Raw genomic sequence first — 21,143 nt, 5'->3', positions numbered from 1 at the left:
CTAGGTCCTACAGTCTTTGGGCTCCAGGATTTGTCCTCACACCCCCCAAATTCTCAGGTCATTGGCCTCAGACTGTTAGAATACTGGCTTCTCTGGTTCTGGGGCCTTGAGACTTAGACTGAAAAATACTACTGGCTTTCCTGGTTATCCTGCTTGCAAATGGCCCATCATGGAATATCTCTATCTTCATAATCATGTGAACAAATTCGCCTAATAAATCCCTTCATGTATCCATCTCCTATTAGTACTGTCTCTCTGAAAAACCTTATCTAAAACTTGCCAAGGACCAACCTTATAAAAATAATTATATATATATATCCCCCCCCCCAGTATTGGGGATGAACAGGGGCATTCTACCGCCAAGCAACATCCTGAGCTGCAAAGGGCCTCACTAAGTAGCTGAGTCTGTCTACAAACTCTGATCCTCCTCCTGTCTCAGCCTCTTCAATGCTGGAATTACAAGCATGCACCACCATGCCTGACTAGGATTTTCAATTTTACTCTGTGTGTGTGTGTGTGTGTGTGTGTGTGTGTGTGTGTGTGTGTGTAGCACTGGGGATTAAGCCCAGGCGCATCCTACCCAAGTTAAACCCCTAGTCCTGTTTTATTTTTTATTTTGAAATAGGGTCTCACTATGTTGCAGAAGCTGGCCACAAATCTGCAATCCTCTTATCTCAGCTTCCCAAGTACTGGAATTATAGGCATGTGCTATCATGCCTGACTTCCTTATTAATTTTAGGTAAAGAGAAGTTAGGCCTATTAACTCTTTTCTATAAGCGACCTGATTTTTAGATAACTCTCTATTGGGTCACTTTGAGGTATTGTGACTGTATTAATTAAATTCAAAAGCTAATAAGATATAACACTTTTTTATATGAGCCAATTTCCTTGTCCTTAATGTCCACAGGTCTTGAACTCCTCCTTCATATAAGATGTGAGCATTTACAGGGTGTGCTGAGGCACAACTATAATCCTAGTACTTGGGAGGCTGAGATAGGAGGATCACAGGTTCACAGCCAGACTCAGCAACATAGTAAGACCCTCTAAAACTTAGTGAAATACTGTCTCAAAGAATAAAATAGGGTTGGGGATATAGCTAAGAGGTAGAATGCCACTGAATTCAATTCCCAGTACCATCAAAAAATTAAAATTAAAAAAGTGAGCATTTGTGGAAAGATCTGGTTTAACTGGTCTTTAGTAAATTTTTTCTACACTAAACAATCTGAGAAGCTGGCTAGAGAAGAGTGCTGTCACTCTGAATGCTCTCGGACTAATAATGATTACCAAGACTCTTTCCAGAAATCAAACAAGCTTTTATTGGTTTACTGGTCTAAAAAACACTTTGACCTTTATATGACATTTGTTTAAACTTTGAAAAAAAATTCAGGATATTACATCATAATCATAGAAGTAACTTCATTCCTTAGACAAAATCTAGTAATTATTCAATGAAAAGGCACATTTTTAATGATTTGTCTATGCAAATATACCTCTACCTTTAACATTTGCACAGTATCCCATTTTGTGGTTATGTTAAAGCAATTAACTGATAAATCTCACATGATTTTCAAATTTTACTTAGTATAAATGACTCAGTGAATGTCCCTGTATGTGTTTCATAAGTATATTCATAGTATACAACTGCTAGAATGCATCTGCTGATCCTGGAATTCCTAGAGAGTTAAGGAACTCTCCAATACAGGCTATGTAAATTTATATTCTTTGCAGTGTACAAAAAAAACAGTAACTGTTAACCTTTAATTTCAAAACTTATACTTCAATTACAGTAACTTTAACCTTTTATAGGTAATTCAAATAACTTACCTCGTCCACTCCCACTGCCACTTCTGTTTTGGTAAGTATCACCATTGCCTGTAAAACATTGTTTTGTAAAACATCTAGAGAAAACACAATTTTCACTTAAAAATATAAATCATATTGCTATTTCTATTAAATAGAGAATACTTAGGATTCTTTGTCCTTCAACCCTATATTTTCTAGATCTAGTTTAAACCTTAACTTCATCTAACCCATTTTTATCAACAATTGTATTCCTTTTTTCCATTTTTTCCTCAAATCACACAAGTCATTTTCCCCTAACTCTGAAACCTTTCTTTGAAGCAAACCAAGCTTCATATTTCTTCATTAAAAGTATAATTCACACCTGAAATTAACTGGTAAGTTACATAATAATTCACAGCACAAAAATTTTATCTGGTAGGCAAAATTGTCCATGTATTCCCCTGTCCTAAACACAGGGAAAATTGGGCGCACACTTGTAATCCCAGCATTTGGGAGGCTAAAACAGGAGGATCATGGTTTGAGGACAACCTCAGCTACTTAGTGAAGCTCTCTGCAACTCAGTTAAGTCCCTGTTTCAAGATAAAGAATAAAAATATAGGGCTGAGGGTGTAGCTCAAAGGTAGAATGACCCTGGGTTCCATCCCCAGTACTGCACACACAAAAAAATAGTAAAAACAAAATAGTAAACACAGGAAAAATCATGAGCCAATATAATGTACTTAAACATATATTTTCGGTTTACTAAAGCATTTTTGTGTGATTAATATTCATTATTAAGTTTTGTTTCTCACCTGTGCCACTTAATGCTGATCTCCTAGAACCAAAAATGCCACCAGTACGATGTGCCCCCTCATCTTGGTCAAATTCATTATCTTGATTTGGAGAAAATAAAATTAAACTATATTATTTTTAAGAATCTTTTAATCATTTAGTAAAAAAAGCCAAGTTATAGTATCAGAATTTTAAAATGTAGGGTAAAATAGTTTAGTAAGAATCATAGTATTTTCAGAGTATCACAACAAAGGATTTCTCTAAAAATTATGTACTTTTATTACAAATTATTTCCTCAAAAAAAATTTTTTGGTGGCACTGAGGTTCCTGGAAACCCTTCTACCTCAGGGCTACACTCCCAGACCTATTTTATATTTTTATTTGGAAACAGGGTCTCTTAAGCCAGCACAGCTGGCTTCAAACCTGCGCAATCCTTCTGTCTCCACCTCCCAAGCGTGGGGATTACAAGCCTGCGCCACCATGCCCAGCTATTTCCTCAAATTTTAAATCAAAATTACTTTATAAAATGATTTGGGTCCAATACTATTCCAAAATATGATAAGCAAATCATATAACTTATCCAAAAAATAGTAGTGTTATTGCCAACAGAAATTTCACATTTTGTTATTTCCAGAATAGCATCCCTACTCACCAAAACTAACTTTACCAACCCTGCACAGAACCCTTCACTTTTTAAAAAGGGGCAATTTACTAACATTCTATGCACTTATTAAATCATTATCAGAAATTTATTAATATTTTTAGCTCCCGAAACCACTAATATATCCTCATCTCTCAGGAGACATTTTCCAACAGTGACTTAGGCAGATAGTGCCTTAGCTCTAAGAAATGATGGCTGATGGATTTAAGATAGGAAGCCATGTTGGTAAAGTTGAAGTGTACAGCCACACAGAAGGTCACCAATTTATAAGGTGGTCCATATTACCAAAGTTTTAAAACAGTTCATATACAATACTAAAGAACTGAGAACAAGCTTGTGAAAAAAAATCATGCACTCCAACTTAACCAATTACATGTGTTGATAATAATGTTAATATACAATGTGGATGATTAATTTGTTATCAGCCCCTGTGATAAAATATTCTCATTTAATCCTAACAACATTATGTGACAGGTTTGGTTTTGGGTGTTTTAGAATCAACTACTAACTTTGTCTTCCTAGACCAAATCCTCCACGGCAACCTCGGAAACTACCTCTTCCACCTCTTCTGGATGGTCCCGAAGCTTCTGAATCATGTGTATCTTGATAGCCTTTAACATTAAAGCACACACACAAAAGAACAACACAAAAAAGTAACAACCAAGAAATCTTGGGGACATGGTGATCAAATTTAAGTTGTGCATAATTCAATATCTTTAAGTAAATACTTTGAGAGATTAATGAGCCTATCTTTTCCTTAAACTTTTTCTCCACAATCACAACTCTGCAAAATTATCCTAAGACTCGATTTAGGAGACAGCCTTCACTCACTGAAATCCAAAAGTACTAACTTCACAAGGGAGGGCCTGTTACCCTAACAATCTAATGGGGGTGGGGGGAGAATGTTCCCAAGTAAACCCTTTTATCAAAGGTTTTAAGTGCACTACAGTTTTTCTGGCTATATTACTGCAGTTTCAACATATCTCCACATATAATCAGGAAATAAGCACAATAATTTTTATACTATTTCACTCCAAATTCATTAGAGGTATACTTGGCAGAGTAAGGAATATTGCTACACTTGAACAAAAATAATATACAATTTCTTCCATCCCCCTATTTCCCAAGATTCTATTCAAGATAAACACATTCTCCCATTTATCTAAATTGTGGCTGATCTAGATTAACATATCTCTCTTCTACAATTTATAACACATTCTTGAGGTTTAAGGAAGAAAGCAAAAAAGACCCTCTGACATTAAAAAGTAAAAAAAGAAGCACCTACTGAATAGTCACCCAAGTATCAACAGAGGGAAATTTATGACAAGGCTTTTTCTTTATCACCAGAATTTTTCTCTCAGCTCTTCAAAATCAGTTTTTTTTTAGTTTAGAATCTTTGTCTTAAGTATAAATTTTTCCAAAACATAGCCCTTACCGCCTCTCTTGGAAAACCCTCTGCTCCGTGTCTGAGTCTCTTCACAGTCATTATTAGACTCTTAAATAAAAAGTAACATATGAGTAGCATCTGAATAACTAGCCTTAAAAACACAGTATCTAGCACTATCACAAGATAAATTAGTAAGAAAACAAAATGAGTATTTTCATAAAACATTTTAATTCTTGAAATAATTTTGACAATGAAAATTTAAAGATATTAGTCTATTACCTATACAAAATATCTAATGTGCCTAAACATTACATATAAAGTAAATAATTGAGAGCCCACTATTTGCCAAGTGTTATCCTAGGTAAAGCAAGTAAAAAATACAAATTTTATAAATGTCAGTTTGATAAATATAGTTTTAGAGATATCTGACTATTACATAATCAAATGGTTCAAAAACACTAGAAACACAACTGCTCGATTTTTATAATGTCACCATTTATTTTCTTTAATCTACTGTTCTTAATGACTCTGAGACATTGGTGTTTTCTTAAATATATATTCAAACATTTCTTCATTCATCCTAATGAAATAATTTGAAGATATACTGGCTTTTCTGAACTTGATGACAAGTTACAATACCACAGTTTTTAAATGGCGGAATGAGGATCACTACACTGAAGGCTTCTTAGTAGCTGTTTGAAGATTTGACTAAAAATAAGTGCCCAAAGCCAAGCACAATGGTGCACACCTATAATCCTAGTAGTTGGGAGGCTGAGACAGAAAAATTGCAGGTTCAAGGCCAGCCTCAGAAATTTACGAAGACTCTCACGCACTCAGTGAGACCTTGTTTAAAAAAACAATTAAAAAACTGGGGATGTAGTCAGAGGTAGAATACTCCTGAGTTCAATCCTCAGGATCAAAAAATAAATTTTTAAAAGTCCAGGCTCTACTCCCAAAATTTATTCTGCAAGTACATGGTGACAGAAAAAAATGAGCAGTTTTTCAAAAATTAAAAGTTCTGTTACTAATATAACTTTAAGCTTTCCAAAAATTCCAAAGTCACATCTGAGTAACACAGAGATAATTACAAGGAATCTTTGTATATGTCATTAATGTTTTAATACATGAGAACTTTATCAGGAATGACAGCAAGTGACTAAACACCTTGCAGGCTATCAGCTAAATTCCAGTCTACTTAACAATATGTTTTATACTACAAAAAACAACAATCCAAAGAGGTCTGGTCACAGACTATTTGAGCTGAAATAGACAACTGACAAATGTTTCCAAAGAGTTATCTAACATCAAGACAACTTCCTAGAAAGAAAGATTTAATATAAAGGAGCTAAGCAAGAAAAAAGAATTTTAGAAAGAAGGTTGGCCCTGAAATAATGATGATGATAGCTAATATTTATTGCCTTAGAAAAAAATCCTGTTAGCCGGGTGTGGTGGTGCATGCTTGTAATCCCAGTGCTTGGGAAGCTGAGACAGGAGGATTGCACAGATCCAAAGCCAGCTTCAGCCTAAGTAGTGAGGCTCTCAGCAACTGAGACTCTGATTCCAAATAAAATATAAAATAGGTCTGGGAGTGTAGTGGAGGTAGAAAGCCCCTGGGTTCCATCCCCAGTACCACAAAAGAAAGAAAGGAAGAAAGGAAGAAACGAAGAAAGGAAGAAAGAAAGAAAGGAAGGAAAGAAAGGAAGAAAGAAAAGATTCCTGTTAATTGGAACTTGGAAAAATTAAAGGAGTCTTATCTTGGCCAATCATTCCCCTAAAACAATCCTAATTATTTTGCCTTCCCTGGGAAGTAAAATGGGATAATGGCATTAGAAGGAGTTGGATAAGGTTACATGAAAACCTTGTGTATTATTTTTGCAGTTTCTTGTGAATTAAATTATTTTAAAATAAAGTTGTTGTAAAAAAAGAAATAATCTGTTGATCTAGAAAATAAAGCTAAGCACAAGCAAAAATGAGATAACTATCACAAAATTAGGTACAACCTATTAACCCTCTTGGACTTGTCAACAGTTTTGACAATAAAAGAATCTGATTCATATATACTATTTTTTCTTTCAGGGGAACTATGAATGAAAAAAAAAGAAAGATAAAAAAATAAAGCTGACCACTTTGGAGAAAACAAGTTCTCTCAAATGCTACAAGAAACCGGAAATTTGTGCTCATAAGCTCTTGGCCTACCACTCTAGAAAGTAGTGAACTGGGATAAGTGGAAGGTCTTTGGATAAGTGGAAATGACTTTGAATATTGAATGGGTAAAAAGTTGGGAGGTAAACACTGAAATGAAACTAAAAAAAAAAGTTGGTAGGTTAGAACAGAAACAGTCAAAATGTTTATTTTTTTCTCTTATAAGTACTAATTCTATATGACATATATTTTCATTTGAATGGGACAAGAGGAGGAGGAGGAAGGAGATGGGAAACAGATAAGGAACACAATCTTATTTGATATATTAAAACCCAACCATGTTTCAAGAGTTTTAAAGTACTCAGATCTAGTTTTGATTTTGACTTGGAAGTCAAAGAGTGTATGATGATTAAGCCTTAAACTTTTGATGCAGTGCTGAGGATCAAACCCAGGGCCTTGTGTATGCAAAGGAAGCATTCCATCACTGAGCTACATCTCCAGCCCAAGCTTCAAACACTTAAGAAAGAGGTATTTATTATGTATTTACCATAAATGTATCTGGTATTTAGCCTTGTGCTTTTACATGCATTCTCATTTAGTTTACCTAATAACCTATAAAATGGATGACCTCCATTCTATAGAATACAAACCACAGCTTACAGAGATGAAGCAATTTGTTCTACTGTCAGGGCAGAGACATGAAACAAAGTCTGGATCTCCGAAGTATATTACATTATAGAGATTCCATAGATCAATGATTAATATAATATCAAGAGCTGGGGGATCAAACCCAAGGCCTCACACATGCTAGGCAAGTTTCCTATCACTGAGCAACATCCTCAGTCCTATATAACTTTTTAAATCCTCACAAAAACCTTGTGAAGTGGATATAATATTCATTTCATAAATCAGGAAAATTAAACACAAAAAGGTTAAATTTTTAAGTCACTAAAAAACAAAAAAAAACCAATGAACTTACCTTTCCAGAAACCAGAGCTATCACCTTCTTCAAACTTATTTGAAAAACCTAAGCAAAATATAAAATGAAACTTGCAAACATCTGAAAACAATTTCCTATACCTCTGTGCTAACTAGTTACCATGCCTATTTATTTAATTAATTTATTTATTTTTGCAGAACTAGGGATGAAACCCAAAGGCATTCTACCTCTGAGCTACACCTTCAGTCCTATTTTTTAGTCCTTTCAAATTATTATTGCTTAAAACAGGTTCTCATTGAGTTGCAAAGGGCTTCGCTAAGTAGCTGAGGCTGTCCACAAACCACAATCCTCGGGTCTCCACCTCCCTAATGCTGGCATTATAAGCCTGAGCCACCAGCCCAGCTCCATTTATTTATTTTTGTACTAGGGAAAATACACAAGGGCATTCTGCCTCTAAGTTATTCCCTGCTTTTTAATTTTTATTTATTTTGTGTGTGGTGCTAGAGATTGAACCTAGGGGCATTCTACCTCCGAGCTACACCCCCAGCCTGATTTTTTATTCTTTATTTTGAAATAGGGTCTCACTAAGTTGCGGAGGGCCTCATTAAGTAGCTAAGACTGGTTGCAAACCTGCAATCATCCTATCTCACTCTCCCAAGTATTGGGATTACAAGTGTGTGCCACTACACCTGGCTGATGATGCCTTTTTAAAATAATATAAACCGTATATAACTACATAGATAGACGTTGAATAAGAACTCATTCACATTACACTAAGATTTTTTTACTTGTATCAACTTATCAGCTTAATTCTCTTAAAGTCAAAACAACTTTCTTCAGCCCATTTTATATTACTTCAAATATCCTATACTCCTCTATTATGTAAATGGAAAAACAAGGGGCATATGTCATTTTGAATTATTTAATTCATTTACATATCTGCAATCTTTAAGGCTGCTTGAGAAAAGACTATACACTACCCTCCACAACTACTGCTTCCTCTTCATTCTTCCTCTCCAAAATACTATCATTACTGAGTTTCCAAAAGTTTGGGAAATTCTTCATGTACCTTTAGACTTGATATTAAACTCTTCCTACATCTGCAGAAATATAAGATGGACCTCTTGGTAGGGATGGGGAATATTGAGTAAAGGAAAGAACTAGGGTTCATGTATAGAGTGAATGAATCCCAAAAAAGGCTGCAGCAAGGAACAGGGTTGTTTTAATTAAATTTTAATTAAGTTGGATTTAATTAAATTTTAATTAATTTTGATTTAATTAATTTTAATTAATTAAAACGGTAGCCAGTTGTGGTAGTGCATGCTCGTAATCCCAGTACTTGGGATTATAAATTTGAGGCAAGCCTCAGCAACTTAGCAAGACTCTAAGCAACCTAATGAGGCCCTGCTTGAAAAAAATAAAATAGGGCTGAAAGTATACCTCAGAAGTAGGATGCATCTGGGTTAAATTTCCCAGAATTCCCTCCTGCCTCCCGCACACAAGCAAAATGGAACAGCATACAAATCTAAAGCAGCATGAACTGCTGCTTTAAACTATGAATGGTATAATAAGAGCACTTCCCCTTGTAATCCTCAAATATTCTTCAGAAAGGCACAAATTTTCTTTATTTACTTAAAGAAAATATAAACCCAAAGAATGAAAACCTTAGTTAACTCCAGTTTTAATTATAAGATATAAATAATTACCTCTGTTTCCAAAACCCTTTCCAACTCCAAAACCGCACATTGTGGGTGTATTTTCTCTTTTATTAGACTCACCAGCATCTGGAAAGGTTAGATAAACTCTTTAACATATAGAATTAATTTCATCATCAAAAACTAGGAATAAAGTGAATCTTTGGGGTATGGGAATTTTCAAGGATGGGAAGAGAAAAGTATGGGTATTTAAAATTAGTAAGTAGTATATGTGCAGATTTTTTAAAACTTAAATTATGATACCAAGGGGGGGGGGAATCAATCTACTGGGTAAAGGTAAGTTTCTACTATTTGCTATTTACCTAAGACCTATAATCAGGAAATTCACCTCATAATTTTCTATATATTGAATGCTTGCCTTGAAAGACCTAGCAATTATACTCTGCCTATGTGTGGAAGTCATTGCTACTATAAACATTATACTATTGTTTTCTAATAATTCTATTATTTAATTTTTTTCTAATACTTGTATCTCTACTTTCCTACTTGTAAGATTAAAATTAGGTAATAACTTTTAAAAAGACGCTATTAATACTGCTTCCCTTTACATTTCCTGATCTCTCCAAACTATCGGCCCAAATTAAACTTCACAGCTTTCCCACTACATAATTCTGAAAACCCAACACTATAATTCACACTAAATAATTCCCCTACTCTACACTGTGAACTTCTTTGGCAAAGCATTCCTTACTTTCCTATCAAATTTCTTTTCATCCTTCAGAAGACAAAACATTCTATGAAGTCTTTCTTCAATACTCCAGTCATAATCCTTCCTCCATATATCTAATAACACACTCTATCTGTCCACGTTTCTGTACCAGTAAATTAAGAATCTTAGCCAAATTTAGTGATATATGTCTGTAGTTCCAGCTACTCAAGAGAGTAAGGCAGAAAGAACTCAAGACTAAATTCAAGACCAGCCTGGGAAACACATTTTTTCTGAGACCACATCTAAAAACAAAACAAAACAAAACAAAACTTAAGGGCAGAGACCCAATGTCAAGAAACATAGGAAAGGAAGAAGTGGGGAGAAGAGTGAAGAAGAGAGGGAAAAACAACAGAAACTAACATTTTAAACTATCACTAGGAAAATTTAGGCATTCCATGATTCCTATAAATTTACTTATCTCTATAATGCTCTAGTTATGAGGAAATTGGAGGGGATCTTCGAACCTCCTAAAGCCATATGCAAAATTGTATTATGCCCAACTATGAGTGTTTTCATTTGATCTTAAAGATGCAATTGGAGAAGTTAAAGCTGCTTATCCATCCTTCACAGAAAATGAAAAGATATTGTTTTAAATATTTAAGAGTTAACTTCAAAAATGTGTTACTAGGTGTACAAGTTCCACTGAGAAAAAATACCAGAGACTGAAATATGTCAGGCAAAACATAAAAAAATTATAAACTCAGTTCTATGAATTTCTCAGATTGTATGTAGTATTATTAAGATAACCTTTTAAAGTACTAACAGTCAACAAAGAGTTTGGATCAGAAATATAATGTGTATTTCACCCTCAAACATGAAAACAATGTGACAAAATATTTAAAATATTTCTCAGTGGTGGTTTTGTCATTAAAAAGGGCTTTATTCAACAGTATTAGAAGTTTGTATCAAAAAGTTATCACATAACCTCTTATAAAAATAAGATTTTAAAATATATTAAAAAACAAATATTACCAAGAATATTATTTCCATTGTTAGCAATTGCTAATAATAAAACCCACATTTGAACCTCTTTTGGCACAATTACATGATTCAAATCAACATCTTACTTAATATGAAAGCTTTAAAAATAATACATATTTATATTTTTTGAGGTACTGGGGATGGAACCCAGGGGCATTCTACATCTGAGCTACACCTCCAGCCCTATTTTTTATTCTTTATTTTTAAACAGGGTCTCACTAAGTTGCAGAGGGCCTCACTAAGTAGCTGAGGCTGGCCACAAAACACGATCCTCTTGTTTCAGCCTCCCAAATGCTCAGATTACAAGTGTGCACCACCACACCTGGCTACATATTCATTTTTTTAAATAAATTACTTCAGTCGGGCGTGGCTGCACACGCGTATAATCCCCGCACTTGGGAGGCTGAGACAGGAGGATTGCACGGGTTCGAAAGCCAGTCTCAGCTACTGAGTGAGGCTCTCAGCAACTTAGTGAAACTCCGTTTCTAATAAAATATAAAAATAGGTCTGGGAGTATAGCCCAGAAGTAGAAAGCCCCTGGGTTCCACCCCCAGTACCACCAAAAAAAAAAAAAAAATTACTCCAACTAGTAATAACATGTTTATATATTAAAATTCAAATCCGTGTTCTACCTAGTGTTCCAAATGTCAAATGAAATATATACATTAGTCTTAAGATTCTAATAATGATAAAAATAATGAGATATATCATAAGGGTTTTAAGAGACCCTGTTTCCAAATAAAAATAATATAAAATAGGTCTGAGTGTAGCCCAAAGGTAGAGGGGCTTCCAGAAACCCCAGTACCACACACACAAAAAAGATAATTCTAAGGATAAGCGTTATTCCTTTTTAAATTATGAAAAAACACTAGCTATGACATCCCCTAGAAGAAATAAATTCATGCAGCTGTGGAAAGGGGACTATACTGATCTATATTCCCCAGATATATTGACTTATCTTTTTTTTTTTTTTTTTTTTTAGACAGAAATTGAAACACTAAGTTGCCCAGGCTGGCCTCAAATTTGCAATCTGCCTGCCTCAGCTTCCAGAGTTACTGGGATTACAGGTATGCACTACCATGCCTACAAATGTCATGTTTTAAAATTTAGTAAAATATTTAATTAAAATATTTAATATTTTATATTAAATTAAATTAAAGTATTAAAATATTTAAATATAATTAAATAAAAATATTTAATACATATGTTAAAGAAACTTAACTTGAAGTACTACTACTGTCATTGCTATAATAAAATGTAGAACATTTCCAACATTTTAATATTAAGCCTAAGAAATGGATGGCAGGCAGGAAAGTACTATGCTGTGTCATTGGGTGCCAAGTGTTAGAAATTCTTAAATTTAAAAACCCAAGCTTGGGAAAATAACCTTGCAAACTTAATACTAATAAAATAACAAAAATATTTCTCATACTATCTTTTCTTGAGAAGTATAAAACTCAAGAAAGAGGTCCTCCTCACCCTAATAATCTGTAACACTTTTAGTCTTCCCAAGTCAACTGTTGAAATCAATAATTCAAAACAAATAAATAACTCTGTGGAGCATGTGTCCAACTAACCAATCTAACCAATCTATTGGTTCAATAAATCTGTTCAATTTAACTATGTCCTACTCTTCCAAAGCAGAAAATGGAATAGTAATAATAACACATGAAAAAAATGGTGAACTCATTATCCAAACAAAATCTACTATAAATTGAGTTATAACTTAGCTTTGCACCAAACCACCATAAAATTCTATTCAACCATTCAAGAGATTAAGGAAAGCCTCAGTATCGATACTTGCCTCTGTTTCCCAAACTCCTCCCAGAGACAAATCCACTTCTCATAAAATGATCTCTCTGAGAAGGTCCATCTTCCACTTCTAAAGCAAACAACATTTTGAAAGAAGTCAAAAAGTAGGTTAACTAGGTAATAATGAAGACTTTAAGCCTTTGCAATGTGCAAAGAAGAATTTTATATAGTATTAAGGAATATAGTATTAAAGGAAGAATTTTATATAGTATTAAGAGAAAAGACAAGCCTAGAAGAAAAATGGGTTATGAATATGAATTGGTAACTCTCCAAAAGAAAAATAAGTGGTGACTAAATATCTCTCATTATTAAAGATTTGGAAATCAAAAGGAGAAAAACCCAGATATGGTGATTCAGACAAGAGGATTACAAGTTCAAGGCCAGCTTCATAAACTTAATGAAATCATGTTTCAAAATGAAATTGGTGGGGGTATATCACAAAGGGAATGCTCCTAGGTCCAATTCTCAGTTATAAAAAAGAAAAAGAGGGGGAGACAAACTTCATCCTTAATATAAACTATAAAGTTTTACATTTACTAACACCCAGAATAGTCAAGACATAAGTTTTTAAAAAGACACAAATCACACACTATTCTTAGAATAAAAACTGGACCAATCTTTATTCTAAATTAAAAGACATATACTAGCCGGGCGTGGTGGCGCACGCTCATAATCCCCACGCTTGGTAGGCAGAGACAGGAGGATCGCGTAGGTTCAAAGCCAGTACCACCAAAATAAAAAAAGACATATACTTTTTGAAAGTACTTTAATATAAATTTCCTCTCTGGATATACTCACATAGTTACATAGATACACATAAAGATGCTTTTATAAGCACTGTCTATAATAGCAAAAAACTGATCAAAGTAGAAATCATAGCCATCTACAGAATTTTATGCACTTTAATTTCACAGAAATATATATTACTCAATTTATTACAGAACTTCCAACAGAATATTAATAAAAGAGAGCCAATGGGCCACAATACAAACAGCAAATATCAACAATAAAAACAAAAATATTTAATCACAATGCAATCAAATTATATTAAATATAAAAAACTTATTTTAAATTCTATTATGGTGGAAATGTATTTTTATAACACTACTATATAACCCACAACTCAAAAGCACAGTGAAGTTTAAAATACTTAGAATTGCCAGGCGTGGTGGCACACGCTTGAAATCCCAGCATTCGGGAGGCTGAGACTGGAGGATCGTGGTTCTTAGTGAGGCCCTCTGCAACTCAGTGAAACCCAGTTTCAAAATAAAGAATAAAAAATGGGGCAGGAGGTGTAGTTCGGAGGTCGAATGCCCCTGGGTTCCATCCCCAGACCCACAAAATAAAATAAAATAAAATATAAAAATAAATAAAATACTTAGAATTATAAAAGTGTCATTCTTCATTACTTTGGGGGGGGCAGGTGTGTGTGTGTGGGGGGGTTACTGGGTATTAAACCCAGGGGCAATCTATCTCTGAGTTTTACCCAGCCCTATTTTTTTTATTTTGAAACAGTCTTCTTAGATTGATTAGAGTCCCACTACTTCAGGCTAGCCTCAAATCTATGATCTTCCTGTCTCAACCTCTCAAGTACTGTACTAGGATTATAGTCATGTGCCACCATGTGTGGCTCTACTTTTTTTTTTTTGTGGTGGTGGTACTGGGGTTCCTGGAAGCCCTTCTACCTTTGGGCTACACTCCCAGACCTATTATATATAGATAATATAGATAGATATATATATATATATTTTTTTAAACAAGGTCTCTTAAGCTAGCGAGGCTGGCTCCGAACCAGCGCGATCCTCCTGTCTCCGCCTCCCAAGCATGGGGATTACAAGTGTGCACCACCACGCCCGGCTCTACTTATTTTTATACTAAAAAAAAAAGAACTCAATGAGCCAAGTACCATATTAATTAGTAAGAATGTTCGAAAAATCAAAGTAAATTGTACAAAAGAAGAAAATAAAGAACAGAAATAAAATAAGAAACATAAAATAGAGTGATTCAATGGAGCCAAAACTGGTTATGTGAAAAGACTAAAACATGCGAAAGCAGCAAATCACTAAAATCAAGGAGGGTATGGGGAAAGGAACAGATAGAAAAGACACAAAGAGTACTAGGGTGTTTTTTTTTTTAATCTCTAATATAGAAGATAAAGACTAAAGAATTTCTCTGGACAACTTTATGCTACTAAATTTAAAATATTAAAAGAGGGCTGGAGATGTAGCCTGGTGGTAAGAGTACTTTCTTAGCATGTATGGGGCCTGGGGTCAATCCCCACACCAGAAAATACAGTAGTGATAATAAGCAAAAAATAAAGACAGGTGGCAGTGGTACACACCCATAATCCCAGCTACTCAAGAGGCTGAGACACAAGGACTGCAAAGTCAAGGCCCATCTGGGTCACTTACCAAGATATTATCTCAAAACAATTTTTCAAAAGATTGGGGATATAGCTCAGTGGTAGAGCACTTGCCTAGCATCCATGAAGCTGTGGGTTCAGTCCAATGGAAAGGAAAAGAAAGGAAAGAAAAAGTTCCCCCAAAATGTAACTCATCAAACACACACACACAAATCTGTGTGTGGTGGTGCAGGCCTGTAACCCCAGAACTTGGGAGGCTGAGCAGGAGGATGGCAGGTTTAAGGACAGCCTCAGCAAGTAGTGAGGCTCTCATCAACCTAGGAAGACCTAGTTTCAATTTAAATAAAATAAATAAAAATTTTTTTTTTTTTTTTGGTGGTACTAGGGTTCCTGGAAGCCCTTCTACCTCCGGGCTACACTCCCAGACCTATTTTTATATTTTCATTTTGGAAACAGGGTCTCCTAAGCCAGCGCGCGCGGCTGGCTTCGAACCTGCGCGATCCTCCTGTCTCTGCCTCCCAAGCGCGGGGATTACAAGCGTGCGCCACCACGCCCGGCTAAATAAAAATTTTTAAAAATGAAATAAAATAGGGCTTGGGGTACAGCTTAGAGGTAGAATGCTCCTGAGTTTAATCCCTATTGCTCCCCTAAATACACATGCACCCATCCTACAGAAACTGAAAATAATTGAAATCTCTACATTGGGCCTGGAGAGGGTTTTACAGGTAAATTCTACCAAACTGACAAAGAATAAGTCATTCCAACATCATACAAATATTCCAAGAAATGGATATTATTCACCCATTCTCTAAGGCCAACATAACCTTGACAGGACAAGACTGGAAGAAAATTACAAGCCTGTTACTAATTGATACAAAATCTCAAAAAATTAGCAAACCAAATCCAACAGTAAATGTAAAATAAAATACTATTACCAAGTTGAGTTTACAGTATGCAAAGGTATTTTAATATTATAAAACCTTTAAAAGGTACTTTATAAGCCAGGTGTAATGGTGGATAAGTAGGTGAGGCTGGCTTCAAACCTGTGCGATCCTCCTTTCTCAGCCTCCCAAGCACTGGGATTACAAGCGTGATCCACCATATCCTGCTTGATATCCTGTTTTTAAAATAAAAACTAAAATAGAACTAGGGGGTGTAGCTCAGAGGTAGAACACACCAGGGTTGGTTCAATCCCCAGTATCACAAAGAGAGTAATTTATTACATTTAAAAAGTTTTTATCTCCATAAATAAAAGTATATCCATAATAAAATACCATTCATGACTTAAAAACACATGCAGTTAACTCTCCATGTTCCCACACCAACCAACCACGGATCAAAAATATCTGCGGGGAGAGCTGGCAGTGGCTGTGCACACACATGTAATCCCTATTTAGGAGGCTGAGAGTGGCAGATTGGAGGTTCGCAGCTAGCCTCAGCTACTTAGTGAGGTGCTCCGCAACTTGGTGAGACCCTCTTTCAAAATAGGTCTGAGAGTAGAGCTTGGAGGTAGAATGCCCCTGGGTTCCATCCCCAGTATGGAAGAGGAAAAAAAAAAAGTCTGGGAAAAAACTTGACATGGCTGGACGCAGAGGTGCACACCTGTAATTCCAGTACTTGGGAGGCTGAGACAGGAGGATCTGGGTTCGTGTCCAGCCTTAGCTACTTAGTGAGACTCTCCGCAGCTTAGTAAGACCCTGTTTCAAAATGAAGAATAAAAGCAGGCTGGGGATGTAGCTCAGAGGTAATATGCCCCTGGCTTCAACCTTCAGTACTGAAAAAAAAAAAAAAACCCACTTCACAGATACTAAGTTTTTCTCAATGCTATTCTTCCCTACGAAAATGCAGTTACGGCCGGGCATGGTAGTGCACACTTGTAATCCCTGCACTTGGGAGGTGGAGGCAGGAGGATCACGCAGGTTCGAAGCCAGCCGTGCTGGTTTAAGAGACCCCGTTTACAAATAAAAATATAAAAATGCGTCTGGGAGTGTAGCCTGGAGGTAGAAGGGTTTCCAGGAGCCCCAGTACCACCAAAAAAAAAAAAAAAAAAAAAAAAAAAAAAATGCAGTTAGCCAGGTGTGGTAGCGGCACACGCTTGTAATCCCAGCATTCAGGAGGCTGAGACTTTTTAAGAAATGTGGCTGCTTAGCTAAAATACCTATGAAAGGCAAATCTTAACCATACTTGACATTTTTAAGAAAAATTGATAGTTATATTAATTTATGGCTTTATTTTTTAAATTGTTAACTATGTCTGAAAAGCAAAATTTCAATTATATATAGTTTATTTATTTATGACACTGGGGGTGGAACCCAGGGGCTTTTCTACCTCCGGGCTATACTCCCAGACCTATTTTTTTATTGGTGCATTATATTCATACATCATATTGGGGTAAAAAACTTGTGTGTACATATATGTACACATCAATGGTTTAACACTTATAGTTTCTAACCTCAATAACTGTAGGACCATTTGACAAAATAGACAATAGCTGATCTAAATTAAGTATACAAAGTATGATCTTAAAGAAAAGCATTTTTTTTTTTTTTTTGGTGGTACTGGGGTTCCTGGAAGCCCTTCTACCTCTGGGCTACACTCCCAGACCTATTTTATTTTTGGAAACAGAGTCTCTTATGCCAGCGCGACTGGCTTCGAACCTGCGCAATCCTCCTGTCTCCGCCTCCCAAGCGTGGGGAATTCAAGCGCACGCCACCATGCCCGGCAAAGAAAAGCATTTTAGTAGCATACAGCTTTACAATGGTACACAGCTATTTACAGTGGTGTACACAAGAAGGTAAATCAGAGACCAAAGCTAACAATAATCTAGAAAGCCAGGGGCAGTGACACACATCTATAATCCCACCTTGAGAGGCTGAGACAGGAAGATCATGGTTGAAGGTCAGCCTCAGTAATTTATCAACTTAGCAAAACCCTGTTTCAAAAAAAAAAGATAAAATAGGGAGGGGATGTGGCTCAGAGGTAGAATGCCGCTCGGTTCAATCCTCAATACCACACAAAAAAAGAAAGGATTACAAAACCAGTATACAATATTTTTAAAAAGCTCAAGACAGCCTAAAGATGATGATTCAAAAGTATAATATTCTAATTAGCCCATCCTGCCTTCTTTACTATAAGCACCCAATTCAGAGGCAAATAAACAATTATTTTCTTTCCATTTAACATTTTTTTTTAGTACTTCTAAAGCTCAGTGGTTGGACGAGGTGGCACATGCTTGTAATCCCAGTACCTGGGAGGCTGAGATGGGAGGATCACAGGTACAAAACCAGTCTCAGCATAGCGAGGCTCTCAGCAACCTAGTGAGATCCTGTTTCCAAATAAGGGAGTAGATTGGAGGTAGAATGCCTTTGGGCTCAATCCCCAATGTCACAAAAAATAAATATGCTAGGCAAGCACTCTATCACTGGGCTACATCCCCAGCCTTCATCCACTAATTTCTGAGAAGATAAATGAAAAACTACCTAGTGCCACTAGGTCTTGCACTAGTCAGCTTTAAAAGGAGTAGTAATTGAAATTCACAGGAACTCATAGTAAATTCATAGTAACTCAAATCCACAAAAAGTACAGAGGTGGTTGTCAGGGATGGGGAAGAGGAGAGAGTAGGCATTACAATTTAATGGTATGGAATTTCAATCTGGGAGATGAAAAAGTTCTGGAGGTGGATGATGGGTAAACAGTTATACAGCAATGTGAATGTACTTAGTGCCAATGAACTTAGAATTTATTAAAATGTCTTACATTTCACCCATTTTATCATTTTACCCATCCACATCAACTCCACAAAAATTGAGCTGGACAATTCACTGAAAAAAGGTAGGGGCATTGGGGAGAGGGAGAAGCCCAAGTGGAAATAAATTCAAAGAAAACTAAGTGCAGCAGGAAGGCTAGGAATCCTTTATCTTGACACTAATTTCTCTTATTCTCTTAGGACCTGTCCTAAAGTCTTATTCTGATCGCAAAGAAACAGAGTATTTAAACATATAGTAGGTACAGCTTAAATAGTTGTTACCCTGACCATTCGCCACCATTGGAACCTACTTCAACAACCTTACAGCATCCTATTCCCTTATATTAGGAACGCTGACAAATTCCTTAGTAACTTGGAAGCCAAATATGAATCTTCCAGGTTGAACAAAGGTTTTTATAGCAACTAACTAAATTATACAGTTCCTAACATTATACTTTCCCTTCTCCCCAATATTCTGGCTAGAAGTGTCCTTATCCCAAAATGTTCATATCAGAATAAATTCTCACTAGGAAATTTTAAGAATGCCCTTCTCTAAGATCTGCTCCTCATTCACTGATTGAAATCCTTAACCTAAGAAGTTTTACTTTTTTGCCTTAACACATACCTGATGATGAAGCAGTCCTGTTAAAAGTGTCTCCATTTGCTCCAGAAGAATATTTATCCTGTAAAAAGGGAAAAAGACCAGTTTTCTACTTTGGAAAACAAGCATGGATCAGTAGGGTATGGCAGCACATGCCTGTAATCCCAGAATTTGGGAAGCTAAGACAGGAAGATAACAGGTTTGAGGTCAGCACACAGTAACTTAACAATACTATTTCAAAAAAAAAAAAAAAAACCAAAAGAGCTGAGGGTATAGTTCAGAGGAAGAATGCCCCTGGTTCAATCCCTATTAACACACACACACACACACACACACACACACACACACACACACATTTTATAAACAAAATTATAGTAGTATACTTTTTCCAGTGGAATGCCTGAAACCATGGATAAATTGTGTATGTATATGTTTTCCTGTACATATATACCTATCATAAAGTTTAATTTATAAATGAGGCACAATAAGATATTAATATCAGTAACTAGTAAACAGAGCTATTATAAGTTATATAAATACAGTCTCTCAAATATTTTATTGCACTGTACTCTTTCCTTATAATAATGTGAGATGGTGTCATAAGACAAAATAAAGTGAATGACATAGGCATTGTGATGTAGCACTAGGCTACAGACTTATCTTCTAATAGGGCAGGAGGATCACCTGAAGCAGCTGATCCTGGTTTACGACAATGTCAAATGGGCAGCATATACAATATGGATACACCAGAAAAAGGGAAGATTCACAATCTGGGTGGAACGTAGCAGGATGGCAGGAGAGTTCATCCTGCTACTCAGAATGCTGTGCAATTTAAAACTTAGGAAACTTTGCTTCCAAGATTTTGAAGCATGGTAGATAAGTGAAACCATGGAAAGCAAGATCATGTCTAAGGAGAGACTACTATATAACAACTGAACTTTTTTTTTTTTTTTCAGAATAAAACAGTGATAAACTGGGTGTGGTGGCACTCACTTGTAATCCCAGTACCTGGGAGGCTGAGACAGGAGGAGCACAGGTCTGAAGCCAGTCACAGCAACGTAGCAAGGCCCTGTTTCCAAATAAGAAAGAAAATAATAAAACAGGGCTTGGGGTATATGCCAGAAGTAGAAGGCCCCTGGATTCCACTCCTAGTACCACAAAATAAAATAATAATAATAATAATAATAATAATAATAATAATAACAAAACAACAACAATAATAGTAATAATAATGGTAGATAGTAAAGTTTTCTGGGTCACTGGATGTTCATTTATTATTCCAAGACATTAACATTTTTCATATAATATGTCAAAATGGTGAGACTAAAGCCAATGGTCAAATCTGGTGAGCCACACATTTCTGTGACTAGTTTTTTGTTTTTTGTAGTATTGGGGATGGAACCCAGTGGAATTCTACCTCCGAGGTATACCCCCAGCCCTATTTTTTACTCTTTATTTTTTAAAACAGGGTCTCACTGAGTTGCAAAGGGCCTCACTTAGTACCTGAGGCTGTC

General features: G+C 35.7%; 1 protein-coding gene across 5 annotated transcripts in view; it reads right to left on the bottom strand.

Moving 5' to 3' along the window:
• DDX4 (DEAD-box helicase 4) overlaps positions 1–21,143 on the bottom strand; it is a gene marked incomplete at both ends in the record, with an annotated part of 47,865 nt that overhangs the window by 23,995 nt on the left and 2,727 nt on the right. For 2 of the 5 annotated variants that reach the window (XM_080717634.1, XM_080717635.1), the window contains 8 exons: positions 1,825–1,872; positions 2,595–2,675; positions 3,745–3,846; positions 4,671–4,730; positions 7,744–7,791; positions 9,411–9,488; positions 12,914–12,991; positions 19,654–19,711. In XM_080717634.1, the coding sequence (XP_080573760.1) occupies positions 1,825–1,872; positions 2,595–2,675; positions 3,745–3,846; positions 4,671–4,730; positions 7,744–7,791; positions 9,411–9,488; positions 12,914–12,991; positions 19,654–19,711 (553 nt within the window). The remainder of the gene's footprint in view (positions 1–1,824; positions 1,873–2,594; positions 2,676–3,744; positions 3,847–4,670; positions 4,731–7,743; positions 7,792–9,410; positions 9,489–12,913; positions 12,992–19,653; positions 19,712–21,143) is intronic. The other 3 variants (XM_080717637.1, XM_080717638.1, XM_080717636.1) reach the window with 3 other exon arrangements.

This window comes from Muscardinus avellanarius (assembly GCF_963383645.1).
Source record: "Muscardinus avellanarius genome assembly, chromosome: 1".
Classification (NCBI taxonomy): domain Eukaryota; kingdom Metazoa; phylum Chordata; class Mammalia; order Rodentia; family Gliridae; genus Muscardinus; species Muscardinus avellanarius.
The sequence above is the reverse complement of the archived record's forward strand: the minus strand, read 5'-3'. Positions and strand labels throughout refer to the sequence as shown.